General features: G+C 46.7%; 2 protein-coding genes across 2 annotated transcripts in view; both read left to right on the top strand.

Annotated features, from left to right (window-relative positions):
- Positions 1–4,701, top strand: part of LOC144119842 (uncharacterized) — a 65,648-nt gene extending 60,947 nt beyond the window's left edge. Inside the window, exons 17-19 of the mRNA XM_077652368.1 lie at positions 33–176; positions 4,384–4,458; positions 4,681–4,701. Coding sequence (XP_077508494.1) covers positions 33–176; positions 4,384–4,458; positions 4,681–4,701 — 240 coding nt within the window. The remainder of the gene's footprint in view (positions 1–32; positions 177–4,383; positions 4,459–4,680) is intronic.
- A 437-nt stretch (positions 4,702–5,138) lies between these two features.
- LOC144118744 (uncharacterized) lies at positions 5,139–20,132 on the top strand. Its single transcript, XM_077651587.1, has 5 exons — positions 5,139–5,196; positions 5,672–5,832; positions 6,822–6,980; positions 8,859–8,927; positions 19,518–20,132. Exons 1-5 carry the CDS (start codon positions 5,146–5,148, stop codon positions 19,966–19,968), a joined length of 891 nt encoding a protein of 296 aa, XP_077507713.1. The 5' UTR covers positions 5,139–5,145; the 3' UTR covers positions 19,969–20,132.
- The last annotated feature ends 2,206 nt before the right edge of the window (positions 20,133–22,338 follow it).

Here is a 22,338-nt window from a genome sequence, read left to right as displayed (position 1 = left end):
AAAGAGATCCTTCATTGTGTACTTTAAAACAGGTTTTCAAAGCCGAGACAATCAAAGCCCTCAAGGATACCAAGGCGCTACAGGACCAGATAGACAAAGTGGCAGCAATGATAGAGCCCTACAAGAAAAATCTGGCCGATGTCGTAAAAGGCTACGGAGATTACGTGGTGTCCCAGGTGAGGTTTCTACAATTCCTGGCGAACAGCATATTGCGGCGTAGCTCTGTTTTGTTGCGAATGAGGTGAAAGTTGAGTCGTATATCAGCTGCAAGCCGAACTGAGATAAAAGAAAGCGCCTTGAGAAGAAACCCTACATTCGCTTGGACAGAAAAAAAAGGCTACACTTTGCTGATGTGACGTATGTCGTAAGGCTCACATCCAATAAATTGCACACTTTCCCATTGGTAAGAACACAATAGAAGATATAATGTAATATTTGCTTAAGAAGACAAAAGTTGCACTCCCTCGGATGAGTTTCTCTTAACCGGGGGCGCAAATGCTGAGCAAGAAACTGAAACAGAAACGAGAAGCTTAGCAAGGAATCTGCGGGATTAAAACAATACCGCGAAACTTAATGAACGCTGGAGTTCAGGAGTGCCGTGAGGTTAGTTTAGGGTGTTTTTAACCGGAAGCGCACCATTAAATATAAAAGCACACTGTAGAGAAGAAAAGACTTTGATTTCATATTGTGAGAAGTACATGTGTAGCTTACTACTCGTGTTAAAATTTCAACTGATGAACCAAAGGCATTGACATGACATCAAGTGAAAGCGTTTAGTTCGGTTCTGCTGCAAGACCTATCAAGTGCTCATTTTCGTGTTCTGTGCTGTCACCGTGCGCGTGAAGCCACGTCTACGTGATTAGCCGCCATATAGGGACATTACCCTTAACGTCACTACAGCGAGCACTTAGACACTGAGTTGTCCCAACACAGTCATGTCACGAGTACTCAACAAAGAAACATAAATGTTAATCAGTAATCAATATTTTATTCATCACCACAAGCAGCTGTCGCTGAAGTATCTCCCGTCGTCTCCCTGTTGCCGATGTCAAATAGCTGCCGCGCTGAGCACGGTGTGTTCAGCATTACATTCGTTAATATCCCAGTTGACGGTCCACGCGCTTAACACTCTTAAATCGCCTGCGTGTCCTGTTTCTACTGAAGCCGCCTTTTTTTCTAACCGTGAAGATGCTACTGCGTTAGTTGCGTGTGTGATGTCAGTGCACTTTAAAGATCCCCAGGTGGTGGAAATTATTCCGGAGCCCTTCACTACGGCACCTCTTTCTTCCTTTCTTCTTTCACTCCCTCCTTTATCCCTTCTCTTACGGCGCGGTTGAGGTGTCTAACGATATGAGACAGATGCTGCGCCATTTCCTTTCCCAAAAATCCAATTATTATCATTATTATTATTATTAGTTGCGTGCTCCACTGCGCTTGCATTTTTGCATGGAGATGACGTCATGCTACAATATCCGGAATAGCATCCTTTGCTCCTTGCTTGCTTCTGACGTACTTCCAGACTTCTTTCGGATTGGTCTTTTATTTTTCGCGCAGAACGGCCAGATACGTACTTTCTGCCCTGCGCATTTCTTCTGCTACTCTTTATTGAGTTCTTCCATCTTGCCACGCCGCTCAGGTTTCGGCAATTTGCAGAACAGGCGGTATAAGCGGTGTCTCCTGTTTATCAATGCCCGAGCATTCCTGTTCATCCAAGGCTTATCTGTACGGCGTTTGGAAGAGATAACACGGGACGTAACGAATGACTTTGTTAGCGATAAAAGTATGGTTTTCAGCAGAAGCCATGCACAGTGTACATCAAGAAAAGACATGCGTTGTCTAAAATCGGGCAGGAATGCGTCTAATTTTCTATTTAGTGAAGCGTAATCTGCTCGATCACAGTCGAATACCAGTCGCGGTGGCGGACTGCGGCGATGGCTTTCAATGCAAGGAAGGCTTGCCACAACAACTTCATGGTCACTTATTGCGCGTATTAGATTGACAGAAGAAATGAGCGTGTGATCGGAGCAAAACAATAAATCTAACAGAGTTGCGCCAGTGGAGGTTATTCTCGTAGGACTTTTTACAAGTACAAATTTCTAGAAAAGTTGCACATTTCAACGTTCACAATTTCCGCGAGTGTCTTATTAGCTTACGTTGGAATGTTCTCGGGCATTCAGCTCTCAAATACAATTTTTGATGTGGCGAGAAAATCGCCAGTAAAGCAGAATGGCTCACTGGAGCCAACGTTTGTCTTAAAGGCAAATGCGCAGCGTCATAATAGCCCAGAATTGGAGAGGATGAAATTTATAAGGTGACAGAGCACATTAAACCCCCATTAGACAAGACACAAGGCTGTTTGCTGGTCGTATGCCTTAAATCAGTTCTCTCCGACCGTAAAACTTGCAGCATGCAGGCGAAAACATCACCGTACACCATGCTCAACACTTGATTTGACAGCAAGCGACGCATTATCGCTACGCTAAAGGCGCGATCACACTAGACCGATCTTGGTGGGCACAACTTCGAGAAGTGCATTTTCTGCCTTGTAATTGCCCTTTTCATGCTACGCTGACGCTGGTGGCGCGCCGATAGTCGGGCCTCGACGTTGTCGGTGGCGATCGTCGAGATCGGAGGAATCGGGTGGCAGTCGGCCAGCCCGATTTCTTGCTCTCCGCGCCGTTTTCACTTCGCACCGCCCACTGCTGCACCGCGCGACTGCTCACGTTGCCGTGGCGTTGATTTCGATATCGGCTTCCTGCATTTTTCTACTCCTTGCTTAGTAAATATCTAATGTATTCTCTAAGCAACTGCTTCAAGAAAATAGTACATTCAGCTCTTACCTAGTGTGCGCAATGTTCCCCCAGGAACGCGCCGATGTCGGCAACCGCAGCACACGGCTATTGTTTACATAACTTTGTGTTCGAAACAGATACTGATTGTTTACACAGCGTAAGTTGTAAACTAAGCTCTCCTTACATTAAATATTCATTTTTCTGTTCCGTTTGTCGCTTTGCCTGTTTTTCACAGTTGGATGAATCTGGAAGCAGAACCAATGAATGCAAACGCACGTCTTGGAAGCGTTTGAATGCCGGGTTGCTGACGCCGCGTATGACCGGTACTTCCCCTAATCTCATCTGCCTTTTCCAATGTGACCAATAACTGATTTCAAATTGCCTTAACCAGATGTGCATTCATCGACACCGTTCATTGATTAGGAGTCAATTTTTTTACCACAAGTGACGCCGATGACAGCTCCCGAACCCTTTGAACATTGCTCCGCAGATTGGGTAACATCGGCCCTTCCCGCTAATTGTACGCTCGTACCGAAATGTAAGCGATCGTCGAATTCAAGTCACCGTTGCCGGAACTGCACTGGATCGCGATTTCATTCGCTAAAACATGCGAATTCGCTCTTCTTGATCGCTGTGTATTCGCTATGTCTACTTGTCGCAGAAGGAGGCCGGTGTAGACTGGTTTGGTTTGGTTTTATGGGGGTTTATCGTCCGAAAGCGACTCAGCTTATGAGGGACACCGTAGTGAAGGGCTTCGGAAATTTCGACCACCTGGGGTTCTTTAACGTGCTCTGATAGCGCACAGTAAACGGGCCTCTATAATTTCGCCTCCATCGAAATTCGACCGCCGCGGCCGGGATCGAACCCGCGTCTTTCGGGCCAGCAGCCGAGCGCCGTAACCACTCGGCCACCGCGGCGGCTGTAATGGTGTAGGCTACCCTAAAGTTTTAGAATATGAAATGTTTTTCATAAAAATACACATATTTCGAGACAGGTGTGACAAAAACCTGTTTCTTGCCGTATTACTGCTCGCTTTGTTTTTTCCGGCAGCTCTGTATCACCGAGGTGCGAAACCAACGAGCTAGGCTTTCTCAGTACGGCCTCTGTAAACGGAACGGTAAATATAGAGATGCATAAAAAGTGCTCGACATTGTCCCACGCACGTACGTTGCACTACCTAAACCCACCAAAGCTTAGTGAACGTCGAATATTACCATCAAGCTAACAGCGGACGGGGCTTCCTTCAAAATCGCGACAGTGCCGAATACCTCTGACGATTCACTTCTGCAGACGCTGGCGCCGTAGCGCGGCAGTCGCAAGCATTATACTTTAGCATGACCCTTACATCTAGACCCGCTACCGCCATCCCCAAATGCGCATGCGCAGATTAGCCTGCGGACTCGAGATAACGCCACGTTCCCGTGACCAGCGCGCACGCCTTGTGTGTCGCGACCAATCCGCGCTTGCATGGTGGCAGGCCGCGGAAAGCGCGGTCGGTAGCGGATTCGTTAGCGTATTTTGTTGCTAGCTGCCGTTATTATTGTTGCAACAATAAATGTCATTTTGTGTGTTGTCCCTTTGCTTCCCTCAGAGCAAGGCCGGCCGTTGTCGGTGTGCGTCCGGTAGCGTGAGCGAACAAGGGGTGGGGTCCAGTGGTGTGTATAAGGTCAGCCGCGGTTATAGTATTGAGAATGTATTAGCCCCCTTGTTACACACCCACAATTTAAAAGAGCCTTACGTCCATGCCACACTGGCGAACTGGTGAGGAAGAATAAGGATACACTATGGGATGAGTTTCAGAAGAGTGACAACCTTTTTTATACCCACTTCCGTCGGAGGAAATCCTCCGTCATGATGATGCCTTAACTTAGTCTCCGTGGCACACCAGGATTGGATGCGGCTGAAGTAGGGCAGATTGTCGCAAATTAATCAATTGAAACGGACAAATGAAACTAAAATGAAATGAGACGTAACAGAATGCGGTCCCTAACTCACATGCGCCCCTGTGAGCCTTTACGAGGCAGCCCAGCTACCAAAGACATACTGGATGAAACAACGGGGAACGTATTGAAGTCAGCTCTATCCTACCGGCATCAGGTCTCAGAGCAGGCTTTTATTGTTCATTAAAATTGTTCTCAAGAACCATTGCCCGAAACATTTGTGAAAAATGAATTTATTATTTTTGAGAAAGTTCATGTCTATGAGTACTAAACCACTCTTGAGCATCTTGAACAGAAAATGTGCACACAATTTTTATCAACTGCGTTTAACTACATTGCGGCATTCCTTGTCACTGCTTTACGAAATGTGCAAGATCAAGGATACTGTCGGGAACTGTGCCCCTGCCTATGCGATGTACGAGTCTACCGTCAACGTTGTCTGCGACGGCATCGTAAAGCCCTTTGTGAGTAAAAGAACTCTTTTCGTTTATGTTTACAGTGTGGAAAAAACTGGTAGAAGGATTACGCTGCTTGTTGTAACACTTTTTCTGTGGAATCTGCAGTACAGTTTTTCTGCGCTACTTCATAATGTCCTCAAGTGTTCGAAATTTCCGCGTTAACGCAGACGTCTCTACATTATATTGGTTCTAGCTCTCAGTTAAAGACATTCACATCGCTACTGCATCACTGACACATAATACCACGATCCCAGATTGTGACAGCCGTCTTAAAACTACCTCAAGCGGCTTTGGAATTATGCTCACATCTGCGCCTGCTGACTTAATATTGAGAGGAAAGTTCGTAAATCAATAGTTTTTGTGTTCAACACAGCTGACTTCTTTTTAGCTACTGAGAACGTCGCAGTAAATGCAGTGCATAAGACTTCTGTCGGTTCTCGCGACCAGGCTGAACCTATTTCACAGTGCATAATTGGCACAGGGCGGCTTCTGGTTCAGCGTTGCCTCGTGCCTAGCCGTCGGAACTGTGGCGATGTTCATGGCCCTGTGCATGTCCACGTTGTACTCGAGAAAGCCAAGGCCACCGCTGCCGCCACCAGCGCCGAAGTCCGAGCCATACTTTGAGGTCCTGGATCAGCCGCTGTGAGTACGGCCCTAGTTCTTACCAGACAAAGCACCTAAAGGATGACAACATGCCATGATGTCTTGTCATAAAATTTCGGACTGAGGGCAGGAATCTAACAGCAATGGAGCGCAACAAGACGATTGAGGTAGCATGCGTTGGATGTAATTCGAGCGAGCATATCAATTCTAATGGCACGATCATTTGCGTAGCTTTGGAACCTTCAGCAGGTGTTTGTGGGTGAAGGTCATGATGATACTGAATAGGTCTGAAAAGACAGCTTGTAGGGTATATTGCGACATTTATTTTGTTGACATATTGCTTTACTTCTGCTGATTCCATGGGTTGCCGCTGATACTAGTATGGGCACCACACGTTTCTTTGGAGCTATTAGATCCGCCATGACATACAGCAAAGGGTAATGTTTAAGGAGGAAAGCACTGAAAAGGAAAAATTCGTTAAAAATGCTCCGAACAGAGAAGTGAGTCACACTAACTCCTGTCCAGTTAGCGCACCTAGCAGAATATATGGTTTGCGCTCAACACTGCGTACACATCGTTATTTCTCCAAACTTCACTGTGCCCTACAGCATCGGAACTGAAGAACATGGCTCCACAAACAGCGCATCATGGCGAGCCTCACTTCATGTAGTTCTTGCTTTGAGCGCTACCAAGTTTTATTGCCAACAGCAGTCTTTCCATATAACGCTCTTCTTATGAACCTGTGTAGCGTTGCTGGTGTGACTGCCTGCTCTCTCAGTTGCTGCACAACAGTGAGAGGCTGAGATCCTAAGCTACTTTTTGATTTCTCTTTCAAAGATGGAAATGTTACACACGTTGAAATTGGCAGTAGAAGAAACGCCTATCAAGACAAAGATTCAATACCTTCTCGGTAATATAACATTGTCTGAGGAGGGCAGCGTAGCTAGTGGATGTGTTTTGAAATGTTTTCTTTCAAGCTGTGACAAAATAGTGACTTAGTCATAAACGACTGTCTTCTCGTGCAACAGGTTAGATAGACGGTCCCCACCTCCAGAATATGCACAGTACCCACCGGAGCCGACCGGCCTTCGACTTCGGCGCCTAGTCACGGGGCAAAGGGAAAGTTGCATCATGGAGAGCAAGGTCATTAAGCAAGGTCGCAATGATTCTTCTGCGTATAGCTGCAGGTGAGTTTCCTGTTTTAGCAGCCATTCCGAGCGCATACACTTTGCTTTATGCAACAGTGCGTAGCGCAGTACAGTCTTTTTAAACTAGAGCAGGAGCAATTTAATAATCCGTCAGGCAACCATCACCCGCGCATTTCTGGCTACCGTGCACAATGATGGGCACTTCCACGCTCTCCTTTCATAATGACTGGTAATAAACGCGAACAAGAGACGTTACACTAAAGGAACTGCCTGAAAAGAGTGTTCTGGTATGTTCCAAACAAAAACCTACCTCACCGAATGGCTTTCAAGTTAAACAGATATATGTGAAGAATTAGCTGTGACCACTGCAGTTAATTTTCTTGTTTGCACTTTCTACCGGAGAAAGCTATCAGCGGCTTATCTCAGTATGTGTTGCATCTCCAGAAACCAAGGCACTCAAAAAGCGCATGTAAGTGCTTCAGTCCATAGGCTTTTATGGGAACTCAATTTTCATGGCGCGACCTCCTATAAAATGTTACAAAAACAAAAAGGATGCACCGCCGTGCGGAATAACCTACTGGCAGCCTACTCGTCCAGCTCTAAGACAGTAGCACGCGGCCTGAAACGCCACAAGGCCGCGTGTTGCTATGCCGAGAAATAAACAGTGGCAGCTGCAGAGTCGACAAATTTCAACAAGCAGGTATTCGAGGTAAGTGTTAGCTCAAGAAATCAACGTTTCCCGTATAAATCGACGCCAACATCGATTTCCTTGAGCCTGAGTACCTTGTTAAGAATAGCCACCTTTAGATTTTCTGGCTATTGAAGGGTCATCGCATACAATTTCCTCATTTTTCCATTTCTGATACACAAACGGCATACATAGGCGACTGCATGGACTGCAAGTACCTTTATTTATAGAGGTACATATCTTCCTACGTGAACAATTGCTGCGAAATATTGAATGCATCCTTTAAGTCTTTCACGCCGACGGACTTTGTCATGCACCTTAAAGCATTAAGGCTTCACAAAGGCATTGAGAAAGGTTCTTCATAGAGTAAACCTGCTCTTTAAAAACACGATGAATTATGGGCATGAACAGGGCCCTCTAGGAGAGTTTTTAAACCACAGGGCGGGTTATCATTTTCTTACTCTGAATAGAATGCCGCAAAGAATGCCTAAGCTGAAGACTTGTCGAACTTGTGCAATCAGTGCCTAATTATAATATGAACGATTCCAACGGAAAGACACAATCTGTGTAGTACAAACACTAATGTCAGCTACGTACGTCGAATATAAGCGGGTACACACAATCTGCATGTTATCAATGATTGCTTCACAAGTAGGAGTGAAAAACACACTTTTTTACTTTGGCCTAAATCGTTTTGTTCTGGACGTATAATGTCAATGAGACATTTCATCTTCAGTGTTGAAGGAACAAAAGATTACGTGCGAACTGACTCTTCTCTTTCATAATGGAATATCTGTACTTTTAGCCTCCCCCCCTCATCGGTCATTCTTATCCCTGCTATGTATTGTACGTTTACAAGATAACTGAAAGGAAAATTTGTGTCGTGGAAAAGCACTATGGTATAATAGAACCAGCGACTGATAAAGAAGGCTCTACGTCTGGAGTGCGGCTACCGCCGTCTATGAGCCATCCTTTTATTCGTGAGGCCTCTTCCGCCATGCAATTGATGCTTACATCTGCTCATGACGGCGGGATGGAGTGTGAGTTTTTATGATTGTTGATTTTGTTCTTTAGAGAATGTATCGTTTTCACAGATTTTGATTAAAAATCTCTCGGTTTGCTACTGTAGCTGCTTTTAAAGTTTTATTCACTGCTCGCCCATATTTGGTGTGTTTTTCTCTGCGTTACGTGGATTTACTCTGCTTTCTTAATGATTATTTTTGTTTCAGTTGCATTTTTGGAAATACGCCCCCCACCTACACGCTGGAAAAAATGCACGGAAATTTACGTAAAAAGAAGTGAGTATTCCTATAGTTTGTGTAGCTTAGATCATAAATTTTTCTTAGCCCTCTTCGTACACTTTCTCATCAAACACAGCCTTACTTTTGTGGAAGCATCATTGTGCGTGGCGGCAGTAACTGTTAGACTGGCTCGAACAATTATATTGCAGGCTGAAGTTGTGATGGCCTTTATGATTGTTGCAGTGATGTTAAGCGGCAGCATGAAAGGTGATTTTGTTCTAGCGTAAAGTAGTTTGCGGTGCGTATGGCCAGTGTCTAACGCTCTCATAGTGTGAACTTGCGGAACAGGATTTCTGAATTAAACATATATGGATTGATACCACTCGCCCCTCTTTCCTAGAAAAAGGAGGCGGCCTGTGCTCGGCCATGTCTTTTAGGTGCCTACGTCAACAGATGAGGATGGTAATCGTCGCTGTGAAGAAGGAGGAATATTGAGGTGCCGCTAGCCCGCCGCACGTGCTCACTTAACTATCTCGAGCCAGAGTACTGAGGCCTTGCCAGTATAAAGACTTTCAGGGCCTAGGGCTCAAATGCCTACTCTTTATTCTTTATTCTAAATAATGAATTTTTCTTGTTAAAGACGATTTTTGATTATTTTGCTTACCATAGTAAAAGACTCGAAATTTCAGGGGTTGGCTATCCCTCCCAAAAAACTTCCAAGGGCACTTATATCTTCTTACGTGGACGACTGCAAAATCAAGTGTTTTGAGGAAAGGAAACCATGCAGTAGAGCTCAGATTTCGGCATCTTAGTGGACACCTCAAGGGTTCCTCAAAACATGCGACTGAAGGTGCACATGTCATCGGTCCGTACCCCTGTCGCAAGTCTCAGAAAGCCTGCAATTGAAGGTGCATATGTCACTAGACCGCACCCCTGTCTCAAGCTAGCCTTCAACTTGACTAAAACATGTAAGCTACATTCAAAGAGAAAGACTATGACACCACCCAGAATGCTGTGCGACAAACGGTTGCTCAAAATTTCCGCCATATCCTCTCCTTGCTTCCAAGGGCATATGAAAAACACGCCGAAAAAGCTACGGAAGTTACTAGTAAAGGTTTCGTTGGAAGGGTCTTGGATTCTAGTCCCGCAAAGGTCATGGTATCGATTTCGGTGAAGGACATGAGTGCGATTCCCGAGAAGGTCGTTGGTTCGAGTCACGTGGAGCCCTTGGCAAATGAAGAAAGGACGGACAAAGACCGGAGAGGGAAAGGCTTGTGCATTTCCGCTGTTAATCAAGCAGACAATGCGATCGTGCAATTTTTTGCATTTCTCCTCCATCCAAACGCTCCTCCCGCACAATTAATAATTCCCAAGAGTGCAATATACATGCGCTTGACATTCCGAACGCTTAAAACAATAGTCATTTTCACTTGCCCTATTATATCCACGCAGATCATTCACCATTCCTTATGTGTGCTACCTGTTAGCTTATATTCTGAGATCCTAATCGGCCAAAACCGTCGTTTAAGAAAAATGTGAGAAAAGCAGGACACCTAAACTGGAGGAGGAGGTGGAAGAGGAAAGGCATAGAGATTAACCGGATACCGAATCCGAAAGTTTCTTGGTTTGCTTTGGGTTGTGGAGGTTTAACGCCCCAAAGCGACTTTATTCCTTCTCTTACGGTGCGGTTCGGGTGTCCACCAATATATGCGAGAAAGCTACTAGGTTATATCCTTTCCTGAAAACCAATTTTCTGAGGGACGTACCAGCCATGGTGGCTCAGTGGTTAGGGCACTCGTCTACTGACCCAGAGTACCCGAGTTCAAACCCGACAGTGGCGGCAGCGTTTAGATGCATGCGAAACGCGAAAGGCGCCCGTGTGCTCAGCGATGTCAGTGCACGTTAAAGATTTCAAGGTGGTCTGCATTATTAAAGCTAAAGCTTTACTTACCGCGAAAGCTTTACTGGCCGCGAACTTGCGATTTCACTGTGGCGGTGCTCCGAGGAGGCACATGACGTCACAAGGCGCGCCTCGCCGTAGAGCCGCACCGGTCTGGCCGGGCCGGCGGCGGCTGGCGCACTCGGTGCGAAATAGAAACATGCTGCAAGTCTCCGCCAGTGCGGTCAGAGTGCGCCGAAGCCGCCGAACGCGTCGGCGGTCAAGCGCAGTTGGAGTATACAGGGTCTCGCTTTGGCTGACGTGACGTCGCCGTGCAGCGCGCCCGCCTTACGCCGGAGAATAAACGCGCCTTACAGAGCCTGCGCTTAAGCGCTAACCAACGTATTCGGTGGCGGCATCTATGGGAGCCACTGAAACCCCCCGCAAACTCCCTCAATAAAAAAAAACTTGTGCCGAGGCTCGGAATTGAACTAGGTCCTTTGGCTGGCGTTTGAGGCGGAGACGCTACCACTCCGCCACGACGGCTTTTTTGTCTGTATTGCCTGTTTCGACAGCTTACAACAGAACACAAACATGTTCTGCGCTACATTCTCAAACATCAAGAGCGGACATGCGTTTCACTCAGATGAGAAAATCAAAGCCTTCTCAATGAACACAACTCTCCCGTCAACTCGATAACTTCATCTTCAAAACAAAGTTCCTTGTACACTTCAGGCAGTTTAAATATATTTTCTTTGAAGTAATCTCGGACAGACCGCGCATCTTCATCGCATTGTCATACAGCCATCTTGCTTCGCCAAATGCTGCGCAGGCCAAGAAGGAAAATTACATCGTATTTATAAAGATCTTGTTCAACGTCGAGGAATCGTATCCCATACAGCGCCAAGGGTAGGTCTTTATTGTACGCTGGAGCACGTCCCAGGAGAGTAGCGCATCCCAGTCATCAATAAAGACGTCTTCTATTGACTCTGGTTTGTGACACAACCAGCAGTCAGCACCCCATGGAAAAAAAATCTCTTCTCCTCCATCCATATTTTAACCGGCAACGTACCAGTGTGCAACTTGAAGAAAAACGTATTCACACCCGCTGGCACCATCATTTTCGTTCCTCGTTTTAAAACATTTCCTCCTTGGCCTCCACTATACGGAGACCGATATACTGGCTCGCGGAAGGCACAGTCAAGCAAATCTTTTAGCAATTTCTTACGCGTGACATTTGACAGGTATTCCAAAGCGAACCGAGCTTTTGGAAACCGGAAAGCAAAGATCACTTCTTTCAGAAATCTACTTACACTGTATCGCACCCCGTCTACAGTGAAAATAACATAGTTTGGCAAAGCCGAAGAAAGCCCTACTTGAATAAAAGTCCGCAGGAAAGGGTCGCGTTGATCTAGAAGAAACATAAATCTTGACGCCGCCTTCCTCAGGCACAAGTGTGGCAAGAAAAGACCCCCTTTTTCTCAAACGCAGAAATAAATTATCATGTTTAGTCGTCTCCCATGCGGACTGCCAAACAAAAACTGCAAAGAGACGATGAGGCATTTAAATGCTAAGTCGAGAGCACGAAAGCACCTGCAACAAATATCACACTTTTGAAACCAGGTATACACTACATATGTTTGCGCGCACGAAAATGAACCGTTCCTTACCTGACCATTTCTGTGTACGCGGGGACAGTTCTTGAATTTTCTCCTTCCAAAAGTCATCGTTAACTCGATACTTTTCAAGAGGAACTCCTCGGTATTTGGAAGGGACATGTGCCCGTTTTACACTTGCATGAAACAAAGGCGCTGATGTCCAGTTCCCATGAGAAAGGCCTGCACATTTGTCCAGATTAACAACGCGATTGGTTATATCACAAAACCTGCGAACAACCGACATCGCATGTTCTATGGTGCTGTCGTCGCTACAAAAAATTGCCACATCATTGGCATAATCCAGGAGTTTAATTTCACATGCTTCTAGTTGGAAACCATGAACAGAGTTGTTATTTATTACATTCCGGCATGGTGGCTCCAGGTACAGAGCGAGAAGTAGCGGTGACAATGGGCAGCCTTGCCGCACGAATGCTTTCTCGGCAGTTCTGTCTGTGAGCTCTCGGTTGACAACCAGATTCGTGGTACAGATACTATAAGCCATTTTAACCCCTTTTAGAAGTAACTTCCCCAAAACGGACATGTTCGAGGATTTTAAAAAGAATGTCATGACATACACGGTAAACGGCCTTCTCTAAATCAATCTGCAACATTGCGACTCGCCTAAAATCAGCGTCACAGCATTCCAGCATACTCCGAGTGACATGAACATTCGTGAAGGTGGTCCATCCTTGAATTCCACACGTCTGGTGTGGGGCAAACAAGGTGTCTATAACTCACTTTAAACGTTTGGCTAATATTTTCATAAATCTTTTATAATCGAAATTAGTAAGCGTCATCAGCCGATAACCAGTAACTTGCTTAAGCTTAGCAGGATTGTCAGTTTTCGGTATAAGTACTGTATGCGCACGAGAAAACGACGGTGGTTAAATACCAATTCGAAATTCTTCATAAACGCGTTGTAAAATGAGAGCAGTTTCGCGTTTGAACACCTTATGAAATTCTGCTATTATCCCAACAGGACCTGGCGATTTCCCCAAGCTCAGCTCATCAATAGCGTACTCAAATTCCGCTTTTGATAAGTCGGCAGACAGGATGTCAGTGTCTTCACTGGTCAGTTGGGGTAATAGATTTCAAAATTCAGCCTGAAAGGCCTGTACATCCGCCGATTTGGAAGCGGACAAATCATGGTAATTCTGACTGAAAGCCTCCCTTATCACCTTCGGATCATCCGTCAAAGTACCTTTGTTTTCAATTTCTACGATATCTTTCCTTCCAGCGTATCTTGTTTCTGTCCTCAAATTCCGCCTACGGGGCATATCATCTGCCAGCAAGCGATCTGTTCGTGCACAGATTACAGCTCCCTGAAACCTTGTCACATCGATAGCCTCAAGCTTGGCTGTAACTTCGCTGATAAGATCAGTGTATAGTCCCGGAGGTCTATATTCCTCTATAATTAACTGTTTCAACATCTGTTTTAGGTCCTTTTGCTCAGCTTTTTCGGCATGCTTGATTTCTACGGACCTTTCGATAGCCCTCATTTTGACATCTATTTTAAATTCCTCCCACTAATCTGCCGAACTTTTCTCATAACTGAACCAAACTTTTTCTAACACGTTCTTTGCTTCTAAAAGAAACATATCGTCCTTTAATAATTTTGCATTGAGCTTCCACAAGTCCAAGCTGAATTTCGCTTGAGGCGTTAGGTTCTTTCCATGGTGCATATGACACAACAGTGATCGGTAAATGTAACCGGTTCGACAATGTAGGTATCGCAAATCGCCGCTAGCTCAAGGGAAATGTAAGCTCCATCTTGCCTAGCATGACTACGCCCTTGGAAATGCGCCGCGACGGCTCAAGCTTTAACCATGATAAAGGCGCATCTAGTGAATGCACTCTTCCGATGCGGAAGTCGCCGCGCTTTCGCTACGTATATCCTGGACTAACAGAGCTAGGCCATCAGCAATTTTTTGCGGAGCCCTCCACTACGGCACCTCTTTCTTCCTTTCTTCTTTCACTCCCTCCTTTCTCCCTTCCCTTACGGTTCGGTTCAGGCCACCGATATGTGTGCGTCAAATACTGCGCCATTTCCTTTCCCCAAAAACCAATTTTCAATTTTTGCTGTGAGGGACGCTGTACTGAAAGGCTCCGGAAATACCGACTATCTGGGGCTCTCTAACGTGCACTGACATCACTCACTACACGGGACTCAAGAATTTTTCCTCGTTCGAAATTCGACCACCACGGCCAGGATCGAACCCGCGCCTTTCGGGTCAGCAGGGGTGCGCCATAACCACTGAGCCACCGCGGCTGCTTTGTTTTAGTTTATTTCGATTTAACGTCCCAAAGCGACTCAGGCTATGAGGGACGCCGTAGGAATGGCTCCGGAAATTGCCACCGCCTGGGGTTCCTACGTGCGCTGACATCGCACAGTATACGGGCCTCTACAATTTCGCCTCCATCGAAATTAGACCCCCGCGGCCGGGATCGAAACCGCGTCTTTCGAGTTAGTAGCTGAGCGCCGTAACCGCTGAGCCACCGCGCCGGATTAAACTGCAACGAAGCAAAACTGGCCGTTGCGTCGAACCCGGCCGCGGCGGCCGCGTTTCAATGGAGGCGAAACGCAAACGGCGCCCGTGTGCTGTGCGATGTGAGTGCACGTTAAAGAACCACAGGTGGTCGAAATTATTGCGGAGCCCTCCACTACGGCATCTGTTTCTTCCTTTGTTCTCTATGTCGTTCCTTTGTTTTTCCCTTCCGGCGCGCTTCAGGTGTACGCCAAGACGTGTGACAGATACTGCGCCGTTTCCTTTAATTAATAATAATAATTAGTTTTTGGGGAAAGGAAATGGCGCAGTATCTGTCTCATATATCTTTGGACACCTGAACCGCGCCGTAAGGGAAGGGATAAAGGAGGGAGTGAAAGAAGAAAGGAAGAATAGGTGCCGTAGTGGAGGGCTCCGGAATAATTTCGAACACCTGGGGATCTTTAACGTGCACTGACATCGCACAGCACACAGGCGCCTTAGCGTTTTTCCTCCATAAAAACGCAGCCGCCGCGGTCGGGTTCGAACCCGGGAACTCCGGATCAGTAGTCGAGCGCCCTAACCACTGAGCCGTTTCCTTTCTCCAAAAAACATTTTTAATGTTCATTTTTCGTATCATTAACAAAACGGAGTTGCGTGAGGAGATAAGACGAAGACGCAGCCAGAGCCCATTGGCGGTGCACGAACGCTCTCGTGCTCTCGTGTTCCAAATGTTCAGGCAACGTTTGCTTGGCTGCCGTTTCAAAATCTCTGATATCGTAGCACAGCTTCGAGTGCGATGAGACGGTGTGTTATCAAGATATCAGGCTGACGCACATGAAGATCGGGAAATTGTGGCAACAAGCAACCGTTGCTGTTCCCCGAATGACCACAAACGCCGTCTGCATCGCAGCGTGAGTACCAGCGCCTTGTTCGATAGCTGCACACATCGCAGTGGAAAAAACAGACCTGCTTCCTCTTATATTGAAGCACCGCAAAGTACTTATGTGACGAGTTGAATCCTGGATAGTAGCATGGACGGTGCGTCATGGTTGCTGCAGAAAAATATAGCAGCAGGCGACGCAGACCCTTGCCCTGGGCGCTGGAGCCTGGAACGCTCGCTACGTTGTCTCAGCACCGAGCACTCCCGCTCCGTGAACGCCTTGACAGAACGCTGGCCAGTCGTGAAGCTTGCCTCGTGTAACAAGGCTTTGTGGGCGACGAGGCTCGTGTTAAGAGTTTGTGCCGGGCAAGCTGCATCTGCACTACTATGACGACACATATGACTACTCGGCCAGGTACCGTCGTGGCGGCAGTACAAAAGAAGGCGCTTCTTTCGTGGCTTGGTTGTGCAGCCAGTACCATTGCATCCATGATGTCGGAGTCTAGGACCAAACCCACTTTGAGCGCCTTTCCTTCGTGTCGTCTTTCATCGTTGGACGGGCGGCTAACCTGCGATGCGTCGTGCTGCATCCCTGCTACAGGCGTAAGGTTGAGAACGGATTTCGCGATGCCTTCGAGCCGCCACGGTGCCTGCATAACCAAGACCTCACCAGCGTTAATGGCGGCGGTTCCCTTGAAGGCAGCAAGTTCTGCTCGAGTCTTCCTGCCAAAAGGACCCTGGGAAGCCTCGTTCTGCCGGAGGTCAGCCGCACATAGCCTATTATGCAGGAGGAAAATCCCACCCTTGAGCGGCTCAGGCTGGAGTGTCATGGAGGCGTTCGGTTTTCTGTGTTTGCGTACCAGCCGTCATTCGTGTCTCCAGACGAGGCCCTCGAATGCGCTGCCGAGCTGGGGTTCTGCGATTTGGGGCTTGTCGGCCACATCCTGCGCACCCTGTATGCCTCATGGGCTCGTGCAGGCTAGTGCATCCATGGACGATGCGAAGGAGCACGAGTAGGGCCTGTTCACCAAGGCAGCGCGATTCGTGATGAGCCTCGACGGAGGACCAGCGGCTTCTGCCGAACATCACTGCGCTGCCGCATTCGACGAATTGTGCGGCACAGCATCGCTACGGGAATACTTGATTATGCGGTTGGGAACGTCTTGGCTCGACGTAAAGGGGGCTTGGTGCTGTGTTACGGAGAACTCCCCGTTTGTTGCTATTATTCGGAGGCTGTCTGCTAGGGCAGGTGACAGTTGTAGGCTACACAAATGGATGCACGCAGTGTTGACTGATGGCGTGCCGTCAGATTATTCTGATGGCGTGTCCTCTGATGGCATGCCGTCAGCGACGCCGTCAGATTATTGCTTACTTACGTGGGACATTTGAAGCCCAACGTATTTTCTAGTTTATTTATATAACCACTCTGCATAAACATATGTAACGGTACATTTAAAATATTAATAAATGCATAGCACGGAATATGTTCGTACGATTCGTTATTTGAGTACGCTTGTCGGGCGACTCATGGGAGCGCGCTTGGCGAACGGGACCACACGGACACGCCGCAGCAGAAGCGACATCGAAGTGCCAGCCAATATAAACTGAGGTTGGCAGTGAAATTTTAGAAAAGTTTTTTCTTCTGGCAGCCAGGTTATGCGAACTTGTAGCTTGAAATCTGAGGGCTAGGCTGAACTTACACAAATGTTTCAAATTCTCAGCTTGTGATAGCTAAGCACTATATGCCAATTACACATTCGTGTTAATGAGCCTAATAAACGCCAGCAGCTTTCGCTTTTGGGGTTTAAGAAAATTATTTTTTCTGATTATACTTTTGGGTATTACGATTTAGCTCGTCCGTCTGTTACAGTTAAAATGAATGCACCTCTATCACAGGCAGATTAACTTGATGGTCCTGGCGTCTTTCACGGATGGCTTAGAGCTCACGCGCCCTCACCTCTGAGATCGCACACACCAAGTTTGGCCTCAGCCAGAGTCGGCCCAGTCCTCCGGGAGCCAACGCTGGTGCAAATGCGGCAGCTCTTGCTCCGCTTGCTAGCCCTGGCCGCTCGTTAACCTAATGTTCTGCACGACGTTGTTCCTCCATCCGTCTTAAGCAAGCTTCCACCGCCCATGGTAAGGCGGTACTGGCTGGGTTCTCCGGCAATGAACGTTCTCAAGCCGATGGCAATGCCCTAACACAAAGCTTACCCACCGTGAATTGAACTTGATTTTTGGAGAAAAGAAATGGCACAGTATCTCTCTCGCATCACGGCGGACACCTGAACCGCACCGTAAGGTGTGGGGATAAAGGACGACTGAAGAGGAAAGGAAGAGGTGCCGTGGTGGAGGGCTCCGGAATAATTTCGACCACCCGGAGATCTTTAATGTGTACTGACATCGCACTGCACACGGGCGCGTTTTGCGTTTCGACTCCATCAAAGCATGGCGGCCGCGGTCGGGTTCGAGCCCGGGTACTGCGGATCAGTAGCCGAGCACGCTAACCACTGAGCCACCGCGGCGGGTAGCGACCACAGGAAGTAGGTTCTGGGCGGCTCCAGAGCGGCACTTCGAAGCCACGAGTTATGACAGAGCTTGAGAGACGAGCTTTCTTCCTATACGCCGAGGCTGCCTCCGTTAGTCACGCTCAAGCTGCTCAAGCCCCAGAGTACACCTCTGCGTTTGAATTAGCAGAAATATATCAGTAGCAGTTTCACGCTGGACCTTAATGAAGAAAAACTACAGGTTTGCGCTGATATCTGCTTAAGACCGGAAATGCGAAAGCCTTTTTCGTCTCTCTTCCTGCGTCAATTTTTTATTTTTACTATGTGTCTTTGTTGTTTTTTTCATGCATTTTTGTTTTGCTTTTTCTCTTGTTTTATTTTTATTTTATTTTATAGTAAGGAATCCTTCTCACGCATTTAAATCGTTTTTCATCAAGTGAGTCACACAAAACCTGATTGAAACATAACAGGTATTTTCATTGTAATTATTTCACTAATGTAATTATTTCACTAATTACAATTCATGAACCAAGCTTTTAGCATTTCAAGATCAACTCACGCACTACGTAACACTATCAAAGTTTTGCACATTTATCCAAACAAAACGTAACAGTCGTGAGGACAAAATTAGCGGACACTTTTTGCTGACGCGACAAAAGCATATGATCCTTTCGCATTGAACACGAAAGCTTTCTGCGTTCCCTATGCATAAAAAATGCCGCTAAATTTAGTCGTTAATTCATCAAAGCGGAAGCCAGTCATCACAATCACGATTTGCAAGTGGCTTCTACAGCAATTATCAATACTTTTTGTGGCGACGAGCAAAATTAGTTTTTCTCTGCCTGTTTTCACGAACGTAAAATCAGCTGGAGTGATTTACCGGATTACTGATTTACTTTAAAGGATTGAAAGAAAGTGCTCAATAGACTGCTTGATTATTATTTTCAAAATTTTTAGCATTTCTAAGCTGAACGTGCTTCACTGTCAGTGTTGTATTTCTAGCAATTGTAGCTGAAGACTGTTTGCAGCTTTTTTTAAGGATCTGTTTCAGCAAATCTGATGCAAATTTCCGGTTCTTCAAGCTCGAAAACAGTCATTGTGTATGAGATGTGTATTTTGTGGCAGCCACTGGCTAGTGCCATTGCTTTTTAAGGACATTAAATGTTGCGGGATAAATCGAATCGCACGCCGAAAGCTAGCGGCGTTATCCTACCTTATTCATTGAAGTGTTTCATTGCAGCTCTGCAGAAAGGAAGTTTGGCGATGAAAGAAGTGGAGATGGTGGAAAGATGTGTAGGAGCGCCCAGACCCAGACAGGGGAAGCCAATGAGGGTCTACAGCCGCGCAACGCCGAAGAAACTCTTCATGTGGCAGTTAAGGTTAAAGAAGAACCAGTTGAGATTGAGGACTTGAGAAAAGACCACGCCGGACGAAAGGATGAATACAAGAAAGGGAACGCCGGAGTGCGCCGCATTCTTCCAAGAAGTACGGACGTGCGTGCGGTACTCTACGATCCACCCGAGACAACAATCCGGAGTGCATTGCGAAACCTTTCGCAGAGACTCATGCCTTTTGATCAAGGAACGTCACTCCTGCGCAGCGTGAGCAACAGCACCAACAGCATTCGGAGAAGGCTCTTCAGACGTTACCGCACTGTCGACCAATGCTCGTCGCAAGTCTCTCTGGAATGACGGTACATGGGCACTGCTCACTCAGTGAAATATGAAGTGGAAGCAAAATCACTTAGCATTCTTGACACTTGCAGAAGACTTATAAAATGTATGCCATCCTGGGCAAAAATACATAGTCGCGATACTCAGCTATTAAGAGTTGCGCTGTGCGAATTTGAAGAATCGCCGTGCGAAGGATTTGATGTCGGCTTGAAAGACATGTCTTTGACTTAAATAGTCTTGGTAATATTCGATTGCCCTCTTAAAATAATAAAATTTATTTGACGGTGATGACATATGCCGTTTTACCCTTTACCATGACAGTTTCCTGTTGCTCGTGAAACCAACAATATTTGTTCAAATACAGTCACCGATAAACACTGCAAAGTGGAAGACATAATGTGAATAAATTAGTGAAGAGGTGTAGCCGGAGCCGCTACGCAGCACCAACCTAAAGACCATGTACATATATAAAAAAAGACTTAAGACTCATGCTTTCAAAACAGGAGTGATTTTATGCGCTCTGTCTAGAAGACTGACTAAAACAAACCAACTCTCAAGTCCGGTTTTGTGATTTCCGGTGCTGTCCTTGTATCTTTACGATCAATTTGCTCTGTGAGAGCTGAATTTAAACTCCTGCATCTTCATACTCACCCTGTACATCGCCAGTTTCTTATCACCTGGGACTTTTAGTTCATAGAGTAGTGCGTAAGCGCATGCTCTCAACATCGTGACAAGCAGAAAACTGAGCTTGCATGACCCTTGCCATGCAGCCACACTGAGTAGGGCGACCAGCATTCAAGTGAGCTAGGAGGCTGATATTTCGAAAACCTGCAGTGTGTTGCATTTTAGCGTATAAAAATGAAATAACCATTACTACACTCGTAATGCGTCTGATTAAGACTAGACCCATGCATGATCCTTTGTGAACTGTTGTATTTGCTTTTGAATGCAGGCGCTCGATAGGAGTGACTACTGCATTTCTCTTCTGAGAGGGTTACGACAAGCGCTGTACGATGCCAGACATATGCTGTCGTGGTCTTGAGAACATTGTCCTGTAGCGCTTTGTCGGTCAGAGTACTGAGAGCGATCGTCCTCGAGAGCACGATGCGACGCCTCGGCCACACTGGTTGACATGTAGTGCTCTTGTAAAGTCCTCATAGAGGTGAAGCTGTGATAAACTTGAGGCACCAGAGCCTTGCCATAAAGAGAAAAATAAAAGTGCTGCATTGCTGTATATTCACCAGATTTCCCACTGTTTGGAGCAAGCAGGCAGCTAAAACTGGGTAGACGCTCTCCTTTCTGCACATAATGAAATAAGCACAATATGCCCTATGACTTACATAAGAGCAAAAGAAGAGGAACAAGCAATAAGAAGAAGATAAAGGAAAATAAATTTTGACTCGGAAATTTTTCCCCTGTGCTGATGGTGTGATGCATAATCTATCTTTAAGTTGCGGGGACATCATTATATTGGCAAAAAAACGAAGGTGCCGGAATGCGGACCTATGTCAGCGCGACAGTTTTTCGCGAGGTGCTTAATCCTCAAACCTAGCATTGCGTTGCAGGAAATGTCATCGTAACCACCCGCCTCCCATTCCCACTTGCAAACAGGGCTCTCTTGTTTTACAGCCATAGTTTATAAGCACCCGTTCCAGGGTTTCAGTGGACGTCGTTATAGTAGTTACACTAGTATTAGTAGTAGTAGTATTTGCAATGATAGTATGTCGTGGTCGTCAGCGTAAACGGTAATTGCGTTGCCACAGGAACCACCCGGAGTGTAGTTACCATGGGAAGAGGAGGATGTAACTTCAGTGGTGGAATGCATACCCAGTGTGTGGTTTTCACTGGAAGCATCCCGAGGGTGCTTTCGACGGGAACCAATCGGAGAGTGGGTCTCCTGGAAGGAGGAACAAGAAGGTTGGCGTGAAAAAAGGGTATGGCAAGAGCAGGGGCGTCTCCCATGGGAAGATTGTTACGCTTGGAGGAGGAGGGTATGGCTAGAGCCTAGGAAGGCGTGACCTAAGGTGGTTACCACGAAACCTTTCGGAAGGTGGCCACCGTGGAAGGAGAATGATGTGGCCAGCGAGATTAATCGACAACGCGAGATTGATTACATTGGAAGGATGAAGGCATTGCGAAAGAGGAAAGCGCAAGCGGAGGGTGGTGGACTGCAACCACCCACGGAACGGCTACCCTGTAAGGAGGAGGGTTATCGTAGAAGGAGGAGGGTTTAGTGAGTACCTCGGAATGCGTAACCCGAGAGTGGTTACCGTGAAAGGCGGAAGAGTATCGCTAAAGCGGAGGAATATAACACTGCCCGTGAGTGATGCAGAACGCGTCGCCCGAGACGAGGGTCATTGGAGGCGCCACGTGCCTAGAGCGGCGTAC

This window comes from Amblyomma americanum, chromosome 2, assembly GCF_052857255.1.
Source record: "Amblyomma americanum isolate KBUSLIRL-KWMA chromosome 2, ASM5285725v1, whole genome shotgun sequence".
NCBI classification, from domain to species: domain Eukaryota; kingdom Metazoa; phylum Arthropoda; class Arachnida; order Ixodida; family Ixodidae; genus Amblyomma; species Amblyomma americanum.
This window is presented reverse-complemented; position numbering and strand designations above follow the sequence as displayed.